Source organism: Nomia melanderi, chromosome 9 (genome assembly GCF_051020985.1).
Source record: "Nomia melanderi isolate GNS246 chromosome 9, iyNomMela1, whole genome shotgun sequence".
Lineage (NCBI taxonomy): Eukaryota > Metazoa > Arthropoda > Insecta > Hymenoptera > Halictidae > Nomia > Nomia melanderi.
Genome location: NC_135007.1, coordinates 3,301,107 through 3,321,105, shown reverse-complemented (window position 1 = coordinate 3,321,105; position 19,999 = coordinate 3,301,107). Strand labels below are relative to the sequence as shown.

The following is a 19,999-nucleotide window of genomic DNA, read 5'->3' as shown; positions in this document are numbered from 1 at the left end:
TCGCGTATCACATTTAAACAATTGAAAATGAGAATAAAGATCAAAATAAAAATGAAAAAGCAGAAACTTGTATAAAAGAGTAATTCAGTAATTTAAAAAGAGACTATTTTCATTAATAACAATTAAAAGGACGATCAATAACAATAAAAACCAAATGCAATTTTGAATGAAACTTTTTCTTAACCGAATATATATATTATTTATTTTACACTGCCCAATACAGTTTTATTCTTTTTATTTATTTCCCTCGCATTATAACAAGAATTTGATCAACAAATTGCAATTAGCTAAAATTTCGTGAGTAATCCCGCATTCAAAGCATACCCTTAACCTTTAACCCTTAACAGACCACTACTGCCATATAAGCGGCATGGCAGTTTTACTTACTGGGTCCAATGTCGCGTATATGGCAGGAAAATCAGTTTATTATTTTTGTCACCGTTATAGTTGTAATATTTACAATTAACATGTTAAGTATTGTGCTCGGTCACTTCTGTGAATTTTGTTTCCGCTTGTTATTTATGTTACGGTACTTTTTAGCGGTAAGTAAACTCGAAATACTTCTGGTCCGCCAAAACTTAAGTATGGACATGAATTTAACCTTTAAGTATGAAAGTCGATTACTGATTAATGTTAAATATTTTCGTACGTAGCAACTAATAAAAAAATTTATTGTATTTATTTAGTTTTGCTTATTTAAATATCTGTACATAGCAATAATATCAACTGGATAACGAAAAATTTCACTGGTTTCAAAATTCATGATATTTTATGTAGAGGTCTATGAGACCCTACGTCCTTACTTAACCAATTAGTTGTTGCGACCTCTTTAAAAAGTGTGTAATACTTCATTCTGAAATGTGTATACGTTCATATCTACAACTAACTGTTTCTAAACTTTTCGTTCCAAGTATACATATAAAATTGATTATTTTGGAAATGAATTTTCCCTTAACCAACAGATAGCTTTTTGTAATGAAACTGTAGCTGTTTCTGGACAAGTGAGTTCGTCACAACACAAAATCTTGTCATTTCTTCATGACGAGTATACTCATCAAAAACAGCTAAGTAGTTAAAGGTTAAGACATACTTCTCACACGATGTCACCATTCATCTTCATTCATTTTAGCGCACAATGACATTCTCATTCCGCAATGCAGCGGCAACCGCGTCCTTCTGAAAAATCTCACCCACCTGATTCACTCCAAGCATCAAGTTCTTTATCCTCACCGTACCTTTACACCAAGTATCACGTTAAAACCAGGATATACCGCGAAACACGAATCTAGTCCGTTGGCAGCGCGCATCTTCCCGCAGCGACTGCGACACTATTATCCCTGGTCTATAGAAGCCAGTGGACAACTACGCGGATCATTCGTAGGTAATGCGGCCGGAAGTCGTGTGCGAGCGCGTGAAGCGGGGAACGTTGATAACCGGACCGTGTCCCCCTGTCCTCGGCCCTTTCTATTTTTTATGACGCCCCGCCACGGTGGTCGCAAAAGCTTACACGCGCACGCCGCAAAACGAGGGCTCGCAGTGTCCGCTCCTCTCTCCGCTCCTCCAGGCCCGACGCATCGCGGCGCCGCGCAGCGTTAGCTCTCTCACAGTCGGCTCGCTCTCTCGTTGGTATTTCCAATTTCACAGAGCGTGGGTTAACGAGGCCCGAGGGCTGAGAGAAGTTAGGGCGACCGAGCCTCTGGAACGTCCTCTGTCCCCGCCAAAAGTGAGCCCCGATGGTCCCACTGTTACACCTCTTCACCCTCACCCTTTCCCCTTCCATCTGGCATCCACCCCTCTTCGGACCAACGGCCCGTCCCACCCTCGGCGTACACCCATTTAAACGCGGTGCCCTGTCGCGTACGGGGTTCCGGCACATTACCTTCGCTGATTACCGGCCTGCCCCGCGGAGTATGTCACCCAGTCACCCTCGAGACACATACCTTCCGGAATCCTGCGACCCTTTCCTACCGTTAGTTCCGTATCTGGCAAGATACGCATCGCAGGAAGCGTCCGAGATGAACGAACGAAAGAAAGAGCGAAGGAACGAACGACCTTCACCGTTCTCCCGAGATTCAAGCGATCCCTCTCGTCCTCCGCTATCCACCTGATATTGGATTCCACGCTATAAAGAGTTTATTATACACGCGAGGTTGCATGCGTTGCCGTTGTCTCTTAACTTCGCGCCACGGATTCTGCCAGATATTGAAGAATTTCGGCGGCCCGGAATGGGGGCCGTGTTCCTCCCCGCTCGTACCGGCTTAATTAGATTTTTCGAATCGTCGTTGCGCGAGCGGACTGCGGTTTTAATCGAACGGACGATCGAAGGTCTCCGACGGTATTAGAGGGGCGGGGAATGGAAAAATTATTAACACGTTCGGTGCAGCGTCTGAGCTTCGATTTGTAGAGGGATAACGAGCTTGTGATTGTTAATTAATTTAGGTTTTTTTTAGTAAATTTTTGACAAATAAAATTTTAGTAGCTTAACAATTTTTTGACAAATTTGATCTGAGGAAAAATTAGTTGAAAAAGTTTATTTTTAAAATTTCTTTTATTTTGTACAATTCCCCTGTAGGCTAGAAAAAGGGTTTTGAGCATTCATTAATCGTGTTTATATTTATTATTATTAAAATCTTCTTTCTAATCGTGATAAATTATTTAGGGTAATGTACATATAAATTATGAAGAGGAAGGATAATTGTGGAAAACGTATAGCATTAGTAGCCTTTTAATGAAGACTAGACGAGGCGCTGTTATATTAGTAAGTCGTCGTGGTACCTCGTTTTCCGTTGTTATGATGTGTGTATAAATTAAGGTATACTGAAAAGGGACAAGGGAAGTGAAATGATGTACTATATTTTGCATGAACCATACATGCCACCGCGAAGTATAAGATTCTGAGGGAGCATTCCTCCATTGTCGGCTTAATGGTGTATGTATATCACTTGAAAATAAGGGTTCACGGGATAATGGAATTAATAATTCTTCGTTCTTTTTTTTATCGAGCTGGGATTCATAGTTTCATCTAACTTCAACAAAAAAAATTGCTAAAAAATCAAAATACGATTTAATAACAGTCAACTTTCAATTATCACTTTACAACATGTCATTCGAAGTTTTCATATCAAATTGCATGAGGGACAGCCACCGGCGAGTTGTGCTGGATTTTCTACTTAAGCTATTCTGATCATTTATTCTAATAAAAAATAATACATACTTTCTAAATTATAAGTTCGTTAAAATGGAAGTATACATTTTATAGCGTTTAGTGCTAATGCGGTATAACGATGCTAATAATTATTTTTCTGAAGCGTAAAATACACATTCTTTCCATCATATAATACATATAGCTTTGTGTATCACAGAATTTATAGTGTCACTTAATACATTATAACCGCATAATTAGTACGTACACATACACCAGCAAATAATTTACATACTGTTCTGACAACAACTTGCAAAAGTATTTTTTCCATTTTATTTCAGTGTATTACTATCGCAATTCAATGAACCTACTGCCAGCAATTTTAAATGCACTTACACGTGACACAAGAATCGCTATTAAAAAAAAATATCGTAAAGTGTTTGCTAGTGTATCTGCTCTTTAATATAGAAAAATCCTATTACAAGGTTAAACTGTTAACTGTGGAATTTAGTTTCAAAAATCTCTCGTTGCACGTGCAATAAAATCAAACAATAAAGTGTATACTCGTTAAAGGCAGGGCAAATGTATCATAATATACTCTAACAATAGACTAAATCAAAACGAAGAAGAATTGCATGTTCATCGGAGAAAATAAATAATTCATCGTTGAAGAAATGATTACCATTTTGCGTCTTAAGATGTCGTGTTTACTCGTCGAACGCAGTTAACTGGTTAAACACTTTTGCAATCATCGCGCAGTATAATTTAAAAAATCATTGTTCCTACAGCAAAAAATTTCTTTCTTTTACAGGGCAGCCCAGAAGTTGAATCTCTCATCAAGTCCGCACCGTCGACGTCGCTCAGGTGACGAGAACATCGTCTCGGACGATCTGCCAATCTTCCCGAATGGGTACGCGGCTCTGCTCCTCAAGTCGCCACCGCCCGCTCCGCCAGCGCTGTTGCGGAGGATAGGCGTTAAAGAGCTGACCGGGGTCGGCAAGGTAAGTTCATTATCCCTCCGCTATCCGCGTCCCGTATCGCGGCGCAAGCTCTTCTCCCCCCCCCCCCCCCGGGCTCGACTAATTAACGTCATGTATTCGGCGGCCCGTGGAGCGCAGTCATTTGTCTGTCTCTTGATAGAATTTCCACGCGGTTTAATCGTCGGACAAGAACACGTAATCCGGCCGGACGAGGTCGGTCTAGTCAGAAGCAAGCTCAACTTCCTGCCGGCTAGCCTGCCGGCCGGTTTCCCGGTCGGTTATCGTAAATTCACGCGCGTTCGATCCCGCGGCGCGGAAGAGTACCGCAAGGTAAAGTGGCGATCTCGCGTCCATCGTATCACATTCCATCCTGGCGCGTATACACGCGACCCCTGGCCCGTGGCGCTTGTAAGGCCGCGTCCAGACTTGGTATCGCACCTTGCTTTGTTACCACAAGTGGTTAAGCTCGATACGTACTGTCGGTTAGGTTTCAATCTGCTCTCGGTTTGATCAAGTATTATTCAATTATGCATAACGCATGCAGTTTTAAGATCTTTATTCGATCTTGTTCATTGGAAACAATAAATAATTAACGATTTCTGAGCGGAGGACAGTAGGTCATTGTACATAAATGCGATTGGTCATGTGGGTGATGATCTAAGGATCAATTAGATATACATACTTTTTGTTTAACATTAGTTTTACGGAACCGGTTAATTTGATAGATATTAAATTTTATTAACGTTATTCGGTAAAAGTTGATATCGATTTTTGTTTGAAGCAATTGTAAGAATACGTATTCTAATCCTCTGGTTTTGAAGCTCTAGTTCCCCAGATCTGTATAAGTGAATCATTATTGTTTTAGGAACGATACAATAAAGTATACGATAAATGTCTGTAAATCTAGTGTTTACACACTTGGTAGTAGTGAAACCAATGAGTTACATCAACACAAACGGGGAAACCCAGTGTTCAGTGTCAATAGAATTAGTCGATTTCTTTTTATATTAACTCCTTACCCTATAACATCGTACCAGACACGTGATGGAAATTATCAATTGATTTCGACAAATCTAAATGTTATTCACTTATTTTTTATACAAATGAAATATTACTTGTCTATTATCAATCTGTGACATTTAAAGTTGTTTGTCTTCTTCTATAAAAAGTGCCACGATAAAGTAACTTTATCAAGTCCAGCTATGAAAGAAATCATAGGGTAAGAAGTTGATTTACCGCATTAATACTCAGAATGTAATACTCAGTTAGAAAAGCGTCGGCACAACGTAAGTGCCCAGCCAGCTAAGTAGTCAACGAATGTGTTAAAGATAGAAACATCGTCTACATTTATATACCATGACCTATCGCGTAAGTAGCAGGTCACGGTAACAAAGCGAGCAGCAGTAGCAAGCCTGGACGCTGCTTAAGTACGCGTGCATGTGTCTATTTCGCTCGAGCATTCGGATATACGCTCAGGCTGGCCATGCACGGACGTCCGCGGAGCAACGCGCGGAAATCTTGGGCCAGGGCGCGCGATTTGAAATGCAGATGAGCGTCTCGCGCCGCATAAGCTGCGGCTGCTCCTTCTCTTCGCTCTTCCTCTTCCTCTTCCCGTTTCCCGCTCGGATTTGCCTCCATCGCGACGCGTCCTTCTGTCCGCGATCGTCCGCATTCGCTTGAATATTCCTTTCGAAACGGATTCTCGGATTCGCTGGTCGTCGAAGCGGTTTTACCCGATCGATTGGTCTTAGGATTCGGTTCGCGAAAATATTTAACACTAAAACTGCCAGTTAACTGCTTTAGTGAACACTAAAAATGACCCATTCCTGATTATTATAAAGACAACAGACGTTTCTGTGAGAAATTATTAAAGAAGTTTATTTAGCAATACGCGAACTGAATTGTAAACCAATTAAAGTGTTAACCAGTTGCGGCATCTTTGAAAAGTGTGTATCTGAAATATATCGCAAAAACAATTTAGCTGCATTATGACGCAAACCCTGACCATTTCTTCATGACGAGTATACTTGTCAAAAACAGTTAACTGGTTAAATCGTGGTTTAATCGTTGGAATTTTCAGTGAGAACGTTTAGCGTGTAAAGATTCTCGCATGGAGATCCTGTTCGCCTCAACCTGGGCTTCTTTTATCGCCTGCTGTGAGATTCGATTCGTGAAACCGCATGACATGCAAGTTTGTAAAGATAAACTGCCAATTATATTAAGTTTTATTAAATGATCACTGTCAGTGGTATTAAGTCTTCGTGTATTAGGTCATAATAAACTTCTCCAAATTTCTAAATATATTTTACTAATGTTTCTTCCTGAGAATATTGTGTGAAGGTTTTTTTTTAATAAATTTAAGTAAAAGCCAAACGGTATAAAGTTACAAGCAAATACTGTCAATTTTTTGGAAATATAATATTGATTCAATAGAATCTCATAGAATCTTGATAGAAGTATGTTTAACTCTGTAAACTTTATTGGCTTCTCTAACAGATGATTTCAAATTATGAAATTCAACTTCTTATTCTATTAGTTGTTTTATAATTCCTCCTTTTCATGGTATAACTGAGTTTCAGTAATCCCAAAAGTTTCGCTATAAAAATGAGCCAGAGTTACTGGTTGATTGCATCGAAAAATGCTCGGACTGCAAAGAGTTATTAAATGAACCACAAGTCTAAGACATGTTTCATACGTTTACGTATCACGAATCTCACGCGATGTACCAAGATAAAAGATTAAAGAAGTACTTGCCTTTAGCTTATCTCAAATATAACGTCTGGCCCACAAAAATGTGTCGACGTTATTCGACGCCAGTTTCCACGCCATCGGTAGCTCGACAAAAGAGGACGCGTCCCAGAAATTTCACCGAGCCACGGACACAAGATCGTATTACGTAAAAGGGGATGCTCGTTACGATGCGAGGCACGAAAACCTGCCATTGGAATGAAAGCTACCAGCTCCGGTGCTCTCATTCTCGTAAAACTAGCCGGCAGAATTGTTGGAAATTAATTCATCAGAAATAAGGGCTTATTGTTTATCGGCTGGTAAAGCTAATTAAAACGGGGCGATGATGCGGGGCGGCGAACTTCGCCTCGGCACTCTAACGCTAGTCAGCTCTGTCCCCTTTAAAAGACGAGCCACATTGTATCGCAGACGGCTTTATAAGCATCCGAGTGCTGGTTTTCGTTTGTCCTCTGTTCCTCTGTGCCTTTCGTTTCTTCGGACAGAGTATTTCGCTTGGAAGGCAAAATTTTTGTACATGAACTTGGTCTTCACCGAGAAGATACTCAGATCGAAGCGTTTAAGCATTTGGCGAAGGAACAAAACACTAATGTCTATACAAATTATTTTCTAATTATTCATCAGCTGATGCATATATGATTTAAGAAGATAAAAATACACTTTGAAATAACTTTGAATCAGTAAATGACTGTTCATTAATGATAAATCAGTCAATGAAAAACTGGTCCTGACATTTAACTCGTTCCTTGACGCAGCCAAAGCACAAGCGATGCGTCGAGTGTCGTGATTGGAAGGAAATTGAGCGGAATCCGATCGACTTCGGAATTAGACAGGTAACATTACGGTTATAGAAGCACCGATAGAAGCCAGCTTTGCGACCGTAATTATCGTTTCTATGACAGACGGGAGCCAGCGTGTGCTGAAACGGGCGCGCACACTCAGCAGCGTCGCGCGTCGAGTCCGACTAACCACCTCACAAACAGCCGAATGTTTAGTGTCTCTATGAAGAGAGTAATTAAACCCGACGGCAGCGCCACGAATACTAGCCAAACGCGGCTTTCCTTTGGCTTTCTGCTCGTTTAGTCGCGAACGGTCCATGTTCTGGCCCGACGTTCCAACGTTTCCCACCCTTAAGCCCTCGCATGTGCGCCGGTAAAACACCGGACGCAAGAGATTTTAGAGCTTCTGGCCGTATGTCCGACCGTCTGGACGCTTGTCCGTTGCCACCGGTACTCTCGGGCCATGCTGCCGACTTCCAATTTGGCTTCCAGTCGCTGTTACCGCGCCCGCTCGCCGTTTCGCGAATGAGCCGATGCGACAAAGCTCTGGTTTCATCATTTAAGCGCATGCTTCAGTTTCGCCTCAGACTACGTTCCTCTCAGGCAAACTGTTTTTCCTTCAAACGCGCCACCCCACCGTTACCTCTTCTTTCGTTCGATGGTCACGCCGCTGGAATATTTTCGATGATGCAATTCGAACTCGTCCCATTCGGATCGAGGTCTGTTAACCCTAAGCACGGATACATCAAACGCAATTGCAACAGTAAAATATGTATAAATTAATTCCCAGCTTTTTCATATTATTTTATGCTTATCCAAAATTCATAATTGATTTTCCTCTTTGAAATTAACAAAATTTATTTCGAGCAATCATTCTATGATTTTCTTGGAGTGATAAGGGTTGACTTCACGTATCCTACACAGCGAGTGGATCAATTTTTATCCATTGCACGCGTTTTGCCACGTTTTACTCACTTTTCATTTTTTTCGTATTATAATTGACTGTTATAGTATGAATTTAATGTTTCGATATGATGGATTATCTGTAGGTAGAATCTAATATACTTTTGCTGTTTTTAATAAGAATTCTTAAAGAAAGATAACTTGCTTTGAAGGTATGAAACTGTAACGAAAAGAATCTTTTTCTAAACTCCAGAATTTCATTACTTATTTAACGTCAATTTATATTTATCCGTAATTTGAAGTTCACAGATGACACTACAATTACTTACTCACCAGCAAAACGAATTTATTAATTTTAAATTACAATTTCTTAATTTTCAATTTGATTCTTAGTTGTTCCCAAAATATACTAGAAAACGCTGCAACAGATTAAATCGCAGAATAACTTAGCCCCTATCCCCTCAGTTCGAAATTTCCCAAACTGTCGTAAACAATCGACCCAAATCGTTATCCTCCTTTTCTCGAAAAGATTGTGCACGGATAAGAATGAATTTATCGAAAAGGAACGCCGTCCAGTTCGTTACTCATTCCCAAAGACCATCTCCAACCCCTGTCGTCGCGATGAAGACGTCCAGTCCAAGCCGACTCGAGTGGCAAACATTCCGATTTCCGGCGAATCTCGATCCAATATGCGACCCGTGTGGCCTCAATCTGCGAAAGAAAAACCATGGAAGATTGGGCGGGACATCGCGAGTGCGCGGCCGAGAGGAGGAAGAACCTGGCTGCGACTTCCGTCCCGACGAACGCAAAGTCAATAATCCATCGGCGGGGAGAGAGAAGGAAAGGGAAAGGAGAAGCGTGATTTTTATGGGCTCGTACAACCGTGTACCGGTTATTTTCTCTTTTTTTCCCTCGTTTTCGGGGTTGGCCGGTCGAGGAGGACGGCGAACGAGCCAGGGCCGAGAGAGGAACAATACGGCGAGTCGGCCAGGATCGTGGGAGCGGGACGAAATGAACCGTGATCGCCGGTGGTCGTGGTTCCCATCCGGGAAACAACCGGGAACTCTCTTACGGACCCGATCGTGTCTAAGATAAAGAGACGAGGAGGACGCGGGTCCCTCTCGCAGACGTATTCCCGCTACTTGATCTCGACCAGGAACAACGGGCTCGGAAACGAATGCCCGGAAATGAAGTTTTAAAGCCGAACCGAGTGGAACACGGACGCGATTGAGGTGGAACTTGAGCCGCGCTCAAGACAAATACCGGTCATATTTTTCGGGGTTTGTTTCTGCTGAGTCCGATAACGAGGAGCTGTTAGCCGATAAAAAGAAAAAGTTTGAAATATTGCTTTCTTACAAATAGGGTGTCCTATAGGTTTTCTTACTAATATTTTAAGCGCCGCCTGTATTTAACATTATGATTACGGAACGCGTTAACTTGACGTATATTGAATGTTATAAATGTTATAAGTGCTTACATCGATTTCGATTGATGCAATTATATGAATGTATATTCTAATTTTCTATTTTCAAACCTTTAATTTCTAAAATCTAAATGAACGAACATCTGTTTTTCTAGTGATAATAGAATAAATTGTGTTAGGAATGAAGTGGCTAGTTAGTAATACCTTCAAATGAGTTATTTGGGTTTATTATTGTGGGTTTGGAATGAACCAAAACAAGGTTTAAAATAATTTTGATTTAATTTTAACTTATAATTATTGCTCTTTCTCGCAATATTCACAATACTCGCTTTGTTTTCGCCAACTCGCAATTCTCACAAAAGATTGTCCTTTCCTCATGCATCCTTCCTAAATCTACCAATCACTCACTCACATTCTCACATACAGAGATTTTGCGGTTATCGCTCCTAATATTCCGCTCTCGCTCTTATTTTCATTCGTACTCTCTTTCACTCATTCTCTCGGTCATTCACCTGTCGCTTGTTTACTCTTTGGATGATCGACAGCTGATTGGCAGCCCTAAGAACAGCTAGTGTTTACATTTCTTTATTTGTTCCTAACTGCCGCGTTGTTTGAACTTTAACGGCTTAACTTTCTACATTATACATAATTATTATGCATAAAAGTTTGAAATGTCGTTTTACATACGAGGTATTCTGCAAGTTTGTTTATCAGCTTTCCCAGTGTAATTTGTGTTTCAAAACATGCTAAGTATGTTTCACTTGTAATAATATATTTATAGATTGTGTAGTTTTATTTTTGGCTGCAGAAAATACTGACAAAATTTATATGAAAATGTATGTGCAGCACCCTATATGTTTCCTGATGATATTTGGAGTCGGCTCTGCTATATGTTTAGATAGGCCAATTAATCGTCTAGAATATGAAAGTTTGTCACCTTCAATTATCCTATATGACTCGTTCTAAAAAGTTCATAAAAAATTCATGCAAACCAGTGGCTAATGTATATTAGTCCTCTATCTTTTTAGTTTCTGTTAGTTTCTATTGATGTCACTCGCCTAGAATGTAAATAAATTGAGAAAATTAACAATTAACTAGTACTACCTGATTACATACAATTAGTTTGTTAACAACGCGCGACGAGCTTCTGCTAGAGCTCATTCCAATCAGACGCGGTAATTCGTTTCTCCGTCGGATTATTTCGACGACGAGTCGGAGCTCGATCGAATTTTAGCGGCGGGATCGTGTTGGGAAAAAGAGGGGGCGCGCTCCGCGCGAATCCGTTATCCAATCGGAGCCTGCAGGCTGGGGAGATAGATTTATAGGGGAGAAAGTGACCGTGGACGCGACGCACGGAAAGTTTTCCGGGAAATCATTTCGCTAATTCGAGAGAATTGATGTGACGGGTTGCCGGAGGGTCGTCTCCCTGGTAGAAAGAAAGTTTTATGGGATGCTTGATACGTAATACCACTTATTCCCCTCGATTATTCGTTTATTAATAGACCGTTCAGTCAACATCTCTTCCAAATGTCTTGTATACCTTTCGAAACGTTGAACCGCGTCTTGGTTGTCCTTCACCGAAGACAAAAGAAAACGCATCGCGAAGCAGTAACGCGTGAGGATCGATCGATCGTCGTTATCCCATGCCCTGGAAATAGGCGCGAGGACATGCGCAATTTGATCAAGGAAGCTGCTGACCAGGACGCGTCGCGGTCAGCGGTTTAAACCCGCGCGTTTGCCAGGGTTTATTGAAATGTCCGGTCTTAGGCGGGTCGCTTCGTCGTTGGGAACAAGACGAAAGGGATCACGGACACCCTCGTAGCAACCCTCTGACCTCAGAATAGCTAATGAGGACTTTTGATTTTCCTCCACGACCTGTGGGCTGGCCGGAGCTTCCGACCAGTCTTGGCCAATTGCGCGTGTCATTTGTTACGATGGGATTATCCTCTTCGCTCTAAAATTGATGGAGATAGCCCCGTTGCTTTGCGCAGGCCTTCGCCGAGCGTCCTCAAAGGTGTCTAGCCATTGATTCCGCACAAATCCTCTGTAACGAACGATTAACGTTCGATCCCCTTTCGGAGATCACAGTTACGAAGTTACACGGCTAAAAATCATTTTCGTAGCCGACGAATTTAATTCGATTTCACGCGATCCCGGTCTAATAGAGGACGGTAACAAGGTCTCGCCAATGGGGTTATTTTAATAATGAATTAATTCGGGGGACGTTATAGGCACCGGGAAGACCGACATAGGGGTGTTTGTGGACGGTCCGCAGGGACCGTGAGCACCGCGCGGCCCACGTGGTACCCACAGGATAATTGGAGGTCACTGCGGTTTTAGGGACTCCTCCAGCCCCTTCCGGACTATTCCACGGAAACCCTTACATACGAGCAACCTCTATGCACGCGGCAGTTCGACTACTGGCATTACCCGGATTCCTGATTCGCCTTGCTGCATAATAATTAAGGATTTCGCGTGTCGTGATAGAGCGCCGTTGTACCACAGCTGCGCGGCCCCGCACGCCCCGAGAAAACCGTATTGAAGGTCCGGTACATAGAAACCCGCCAGTGTTTCCGTGGAATTACCTTCTTAACCCCCTGCCTTTACGATTTCTTTAGCGGCTGCGTTGATTGGAGCTTTATCGTTAATAACGTGCCACGGGAGAAAGGGAATTCATGTTCCTTGTGAGGCTACATCTAGTCTACAGATTGAATCTCGGAATATTTTTAAAAGGGTAGATAGTGCTTTATTTGTAATTGAAAGGAACGAATAATATTAATAGATATTAGGTTCTATTTAAAATTTCCTGGACGAGGCTGAGTTAATATTATAAGATATTCGGTATAAAGGGGGATCTTAAAAATGCTGCTGAATTTCTATCGAATAAAATAATTTCGCGGATAATCCTCTTAATTCTGGCAAAGGATTAATTTAAATCTAATTAAATTCGTACGTTTGAGGAAATGCTTTTCGGCGGTGCAATCATCGTTTTGTAATGCGGCTCTGATAAGCCCGAAATTAATTTCTAGATTATTTGGCTTTGCAAAGCTGCGAAATGGATGTTTGTGTACGGCCGGACCGTACCAGAAGGACGGACGAGGAGCGTGTGGAAAGTGTGATTACGCAGGGAACGGATTTTGACGCTCGTTTTTCGACACTGCGGCTGTGAATAACGCGGCCCTTCTCGCCGCGAGTCAAATATATCTTGGCATGATGACGATCCGGTGGCCGGAGAAGCGTTTAATTAGCAAACGTGCTTTGATCCGATTTCAATGGAGGTGAAATTAAATCACCGGCGGAGAGAGTGACAGCTACCAAGCAACGGGAAGCGTGGAATTATTTTGTTGTTGGTCCGTGGAACTATCGATCTAAAGCGTGGTCCTTTTTTCTACGAATTTTCCCTGAATCTACGCATTTTTTCTGGACTTTCCTCCTTCCGTATTCGTACTTTCGCAAAATTTTCGTAAGTAGTATTTGGTGGTAGAAAATATCGAACTTCCATTAGACAAAAGTGTTTTATTTGAATTGAACGCTTGCATTGCATTCTTTGATATTGAAAGTAAGGAAAAGACTTTAATAAGTTATGTTTTTCAAAAGCGTTTTTAACACTTATTAAGAGGGGCATAATACAATGTAACGCCAAGTAACGTCATCCGTATATAAGGTGTTAACTGTCACCTTAGTCGTACCATTATTCTTTTATGTCCAAATCTCTGCTTTCTAACATGACGCTACAGTTTTATCGATGTCATTTAGCTGAAACCCACATTATTTGCAATAATTTACGCCCAATTATCACTGTCTGAACATGCACGGACTTATCTACTTCGCAGCTGATGAATCGTTCAATAAGTCCACAAAATATATTTATTATATTGAATAGATATTTTATATTCTGCATAATATATATATATATATATATATATATATTATTATTATTATTATTATTATTATTATTATTATTATTATATCATACGAATACAACTGTTTCTGTGATTTTTAATGTATATATACATATGTATAAATTTATCGTGTGTTCAATTAAAAATCACAGAAACAGTTGCATTCGTATGATATAACGTCTAAAATATGCTTGACCATAGTCACTCATTTATGATTTACATCACCTGGCATTTGATTCTATTGTTTTTGTTCCTCGTCAGCCTTGCTTTCTTCCTATTAAAATTTTTCACAAATAAATTCTAGCAAAGACTATCTCAGTGGAGCTGCTAATGTACTTCATGCACACACAAGTTCATACCATACTTTTCGCTTATCTATTTATCTCATCGCCGTTCGTACATCGCGTCAGAAATTTCAACCGAACGCACAATTTACATAGTCACCGCGAGACCTCTAACTACTGACACGACTTTTTTCGTCTGCCGACACGATTAGAATTTCCGTGAACTCGTTCTGGATCGGGCTCCGTGCATCGCGACACATTTAATACCTGCGCGCGTTGTCTCTAATTGAAATTACGAAACAAAAGGCTTTACGGGTCGCGCGAAAGGCATCCCCGCGCCTTTGGAAAGCGAAACATTTCTGCGCGTTTCATTAGGAAGCCCTTCATTCCGCTTAACAGCGGGGTGCGCAGAGCGCACCCCGCTGGGAGAAATATTTCAAAATGAATTCCTGTTTAATTCAACGGCCCGGCCGAGAAACCGTTTGGTCTCTCATGCTCGCTTGCTGTGCCTAAATAAACCAATTATTAATTACAGCGTAATCTAGTAATTCCCTCCGAAAACTAACCGGGAAAAATCTACGCCGTAAAATTCTCGTGCTAAAGTAAATTGCAGGAAAAAGAACACAAGCAAAAAGAAATATAGAAGTTAATAACTTTACATCCTCTACGCGCGTCCATTTAGAGCGACTTCGATCGAAGGACGCTGGACAGCGCAGCGTTATTTACGACCGTCCATGCGTATTTTCCGCGGCCGTTAATTGCCGATGACATATCGCCGGTTACAGGAGCGTCGATCCGGATACCGGCCAATGAAATCCCATATTCGGCTCCCGCTATGTTGTTGGGCAGGTGTTATGCTCGTATCGACTTCGCAACGGACTTTTCTATTTCCACTCGTTTATCCTTCCTTTCTCCTTTTTTGATTATTCGTTTTGAAACGATCGTTCGACAGTTACCGCTCGATCGACGGAGTTTGCATTATACTTCCTTGAGGAATTTCCCAGGCAAACTGGATTCCCCGTCATGTATCGTAAAACAAGGAATGCAGTCACGAGTTCGAGGACCGGCGGCCTTTGTTTTATTCAGAGGATCGCGCACCTGTCGTAAGTTTACACGTGCCCGGGTAATTTCTGAGGGGCGTGCACGCGACGAAAGGTCGCCGGTATTAGCACTCTCCCCGCCCAACGAATTTATACGAGACTTTCGGACGCGACCTGGGAGAAAAAGAACCCGCGAAAATTGGTTTTAGTATTGTTAGTACTGGACATTTTAATTTGTCGAGGAACTTTTCTGAGTAAGTTTCAATCGGGATCTTTTGTTTCACACGGGTGCCTTATTTTTTATCATACGTGTTGATTTCGCTTGTTTGGTAATTTCTGAATCATATAATTGATGCGATTAGGAATTCGGAAGAATAATTTGGTTGATGTTATTCTTTTCGTGATATAGTCGTTGATAAAAGGACATTTGGAATTTCTGTATGTCTTCATTTGGTCTAGGTAAATTAGCCCTTAACGGTCGACAATTTTCTATTAAAATGGATTCCGGACAAAACTTTCTCAAACTTTTAACATTTCTCTTTATAAAAAGCTGAATTATGCGTCGAAGTCTGAAATACTAAAAGAAAAAAGCCTCATGTCAGTCTCTCGTTAATTGAATGATTAAACTATTCATTTACAGTTTTCAATTTTGGATATCCAATTTTGAAGACATTATAGCGACATTCGACCGTAAAGGGTTCATTAGAGGATTTGATTTTAAGATAATTCTTAATATTTTAAATATTTAAATACATACAGGACATTTATTCATTTCTAAAATTTCTTCTATGATTCTTTCACTATATCCACTGAATTATACCCTTTCGCGTAAGAAGTTTTAAATATTTTTTAAAAAAAATGGAAGTATGTTTAAATATTTTTATTACATAACCGAACAGTAAGAGTCTAGGATTCTAGAAATCTTCTTCAAAGAAAAATTTTACTTCGGAGGGTCAATCTTCCTTCAAACGTGATTCTGAGACATTTTATCCTTTGAACAGACTTCCATGATAAAGAAAAGAGGACAATAAAGTTACCTTGTGTTTCAAAAGTAAAGTTGTTGTATCTCTGACAGATTGTACTATTCAAAAAGAGAAAATATTATGATACAAAAAGGTCTGCCGTATGTACCTTTCCAACTTTAATTTTTAATTTTATAGTCCTGCAGCTAATAATAAAACAGGGTTGAATTATCTACTATGCTTTGCTTCTAACAGTATAACTTTTGTCTTGGGCATTTCCCTTTATCTTAAATCAGAACATATTTATATAGTTACAGTACTTCTGCCAATTTGCACTACATAAAAGATTAAAGGAAAGACGTTAAAATTTAAACATTCATTAGCAATTGCAAAAAGTCTTAATTATTGTTAAAGAGAAATACATTACAAGACAAAATTCTACCGAAAACTCAAACTAACCTCCGACCTCGTAAAACGATGAATTCTCAACAATACAAAACAAAAGGAAACTATAAATCATGATTTAACCCGTTCTCGTTCACGCTGAAACATAAAATTGCCGAAAATAAAGCGCATCAGTCACGTTCCAGTAACCGACGCCTATGCGCGTTAAAATAAGAGACGATAATTGGTGCACGACGATTTCACGGTAACAAACCTGTCGTAAACGGGCCAAAATATTTGCCGTGGCGAGCGGCTCGTAAATCATTACGAATATTTCAGCGGCTGGGAGGAAGAGGGACGATGACACAAGACACCAGGGTGTCGGACGTACGCGCCGCGTGTTCCGTATCGTGTATTCGTTAGTTCTGACAGAGTAATCCGTAAGGGAGGCAGCTATCCGCGACGAGTCCCCGAATTATTTGCCCGACCGAGTGTATATTTTTATGGGAGCGTGTCTGCCCCGTGGCACACCTGGCGCGTGTCAGAAACAACGGGAACCAACGACCGGCCCGTTTGAAGTGAAATTTCTGTTCGCCAGTCAAAGAGATGGTTTATTGTTGCTGGCGGACCGAGCGGGCGCTGCCGATAAGTGTCGACAGAGCTTTTCCGACGTCCCGATAATCCTTCAAAATTTTGCGGGCACTGGTTGCGATAACACGACGCGCAACGCGATTAAACCACGCTTTGCCGAGGAATGTCAATAATCAAACAGTCAGGGCCCGATTGATTATGCTCAAACAAATTGGCCCGTGGTGCTGGCCAGCGATCGATCGTTAATCGCCGGGATGAACGCGTTCTGTCGATTGGCCAGTCGGAAGGAGGCCGGTTGGATAAAGCAGCCACACGAGCTTTTCCTAGTGATGTTCCCGCCCGATGTTTCAGCGGCAACGAGGCGCGCCAAGTTTTCAACGGTTTTCGCTGGAAAAATTTATTGGCCGTTCTTGGCGGACGCTTTCGCGGGCCGGATTTCCATCGAATAAATGAGAAATTCCAGAGAAAATAACTCGGCCCCTTGTGCGCATGGGGGTCCCGTAAAATTACAGCAAAATTCACGCTGCGCCACTGTGCGCCGCCGCGCCTACGCTCCGGGGCAATGGGAACGATTCCGTTCGTTCGTGCACGATTGAATTGCCACGGCCAGGCTCAAAAGCGTGTCCGGGGATTTGAAGCAGCGACCGGCACGCCTGAATCGCGCGTACACGCGAGCGCGCTTCGCTTTCGTTTCGGGAGATGGCGGATGCTCCCGACAGCGCGCTTTGCTCGCCGATTCACGCGTACAGGCTGCGCGCTGGCTTTCTATTAGATCCTCTTGCCGGCTCGTTCGCAAAGTTCCTATCGTAATTACCTATTCTAAAGGGTTTAACGAACCGTGGTTCCACTAAACACCCCTGTAGCTACCATCTTGTTACGCGGAGAATAACTTCGGCTCTCTGGTGCGTTTAACCGGCGCGTGACTCGTACCTCGTGTTTCATTTTACTCCGCGACGGCCGAGATCACGGAAACGAAACTGTACCATACGACTTAGTAGAATAATTTACTTTGGAAGTAGTGTCGAATACTTTTAATGTGTTTATAAGTGGAACATGATACTTTAAGTATTATTGCGTACACATTGTACCGATCTATTTTGTAATAAAGGATCAAAAAGTTCCTACTACGATATTGTAATTTGTATAGGGATTTTCCGAAACCGTAGCACAACCGAAACAGTGTTTCTACATGTAAAAATGAATAAAGAACAGCAGGACAGTATTTGAAAGGAGACAGTTCTTATCGTATGGTACAGGCAATATCAAAATTTTCGAACACGATTATCTCAAACGTTATTCTGTATTTTCTACCTTTTTTCCTAGTTTCCGCGATCTGTTTCACGGGTTTTGGTTCCCATAGATGCGAATGATTCTTTTGTATTTTTACTTAGTTTTTCACATGGAATAATTCCTTTTTCGATCGTATCACAATTTCTGAAACACTTTGTATTGACACGGCAGCAGCAGACGAGAACTGTTTCATGGGTGGGGACATTGTGTAAAAAACACCAGTCTGTGAGATACAGTTGCTGTCGTGGAGGGTTTAATTCCGATTTCTAACTCTAACGCACACCCACAGTCCTCCGACCCGATCCTATCGGCGCTCGAAGCCGGGGGTGGTTCGTTAAGGAGTTAAGCGGCCTTCCCTTCCCTCTCGATCGACCAGTTGTTGCTCGTTTCGGATATTAATTGATCCTTCTGTCGCGGACGCGCAAGTTTCGAGACGGTTCTGTTGGAATTCCTGCGCTGTCTTCGCGCCGCGAGCTGGTTCGGAATTGAAGGAAATGGTATGCATCGAGTAGCAGTGAATGTATTCTGTTTCGTTTAGAGCGTGCCTTGTATCCAGTAAAACGACTTTCCGTTGTCTGATCGTGAATAGGATTTTCTACTTCGGGATCTCGTGTCGGGAAATAAAGTTTGTGAAAGGAACACTTCGACAGCATTGATGGAAAAGGAGTCTTGAGAGTCAAGTCCGTGCTTTATCAGTTTCCTCTTTTCTTTTTATTGTGAAACATTTTAATTGAATAGATATTTTATTTTAGTAGTTACTAATTAGTAATTCGTGATAACGTAGAGATTTAATGTGTAATTTAATCTAATTGAATATTGATTTTAACTAAAACAGCATTTCATTTTGGTTTACACGCACTAAATAACAACATTATTTATTAAGCTGTGAACCTTATTGTAAGAGAAAAGGTTGATAAAATTCGGTTAGCTGAACACTTCTTTTACGTATGCGTAACTCCGTGCTATAAATTTTCGAGCTTCCAATTTCGAATACTGTTTGATTTAGGAAAGGTTTTCAATCTTTACAAAAAGTCCTTTGTATTATAAAATGTAGTTTTAAAATGTGCACTTTTGAATTTGAAATATTGAAATCGATGTTTCACCAATTCGCTATTTCCGTTCCTTTTTTCAAAAGAGATGTTTGCAATCCCTATATAGAACACGAAGGAACCTGACGTTCGAAAGAGGGGCACGAAATCGGTCTGCCCACTTCCTGTTTGCACGGCCAATGACTGTTCCGATATAAACGAAATAGATGGGACGAGATCCAACTGTATTTCATGGCGTCGACCGAATACTGAGGAAACGTTGTTTAATTTCATCGAACACGTCCGGTGCGTTCGGGGCTTTCGTGTACCACGAACAAGTAACACGATTCCGAACGAAAAGGGACTGCAGAACTAATGAAATCCTTTCTGTAAACTTCATTGCCAATGTTATTCCTTCTGATTGGTATGTTATATCGAAAATTTTTTGAGAGATAGACACTATAAAAACTGTCTGAGCTGAAAACCAAAGAATGGAGATAAAAATCCTATTGTAATATCAGCAGTAAAGTATTTTAGTTAACGTTA

General features: G+C 41.2%; 1 protein-coding gene across 2 annotated transcripts in view; it reads left to right on the top strand.

Moving 5' to 3' along the window:
* Nucleotides 1-19,999, top strand: part of LOC116431261 (uncharacterized) — a 481,036-nt gene that overhangs the window by 285,084 nt on the left and 175,953 nt on the right. For both annotated transcript variants that reach the window (XR_012999385.1, XM_076370678.1), the window contains one exon: nt 3,954-4,143. Coding sequence is in view for 1 of the 2 variants with exons in the window: in XM_076370678.1 (XP_076226793.1) it covers nt 3,954-4,143 (190 nt within the window). In the remaining variant the exon portion in view is untranslated. The remainder of the gene's footprint in view (nt 1-3,953; nt 4,144-19,999) is intronic.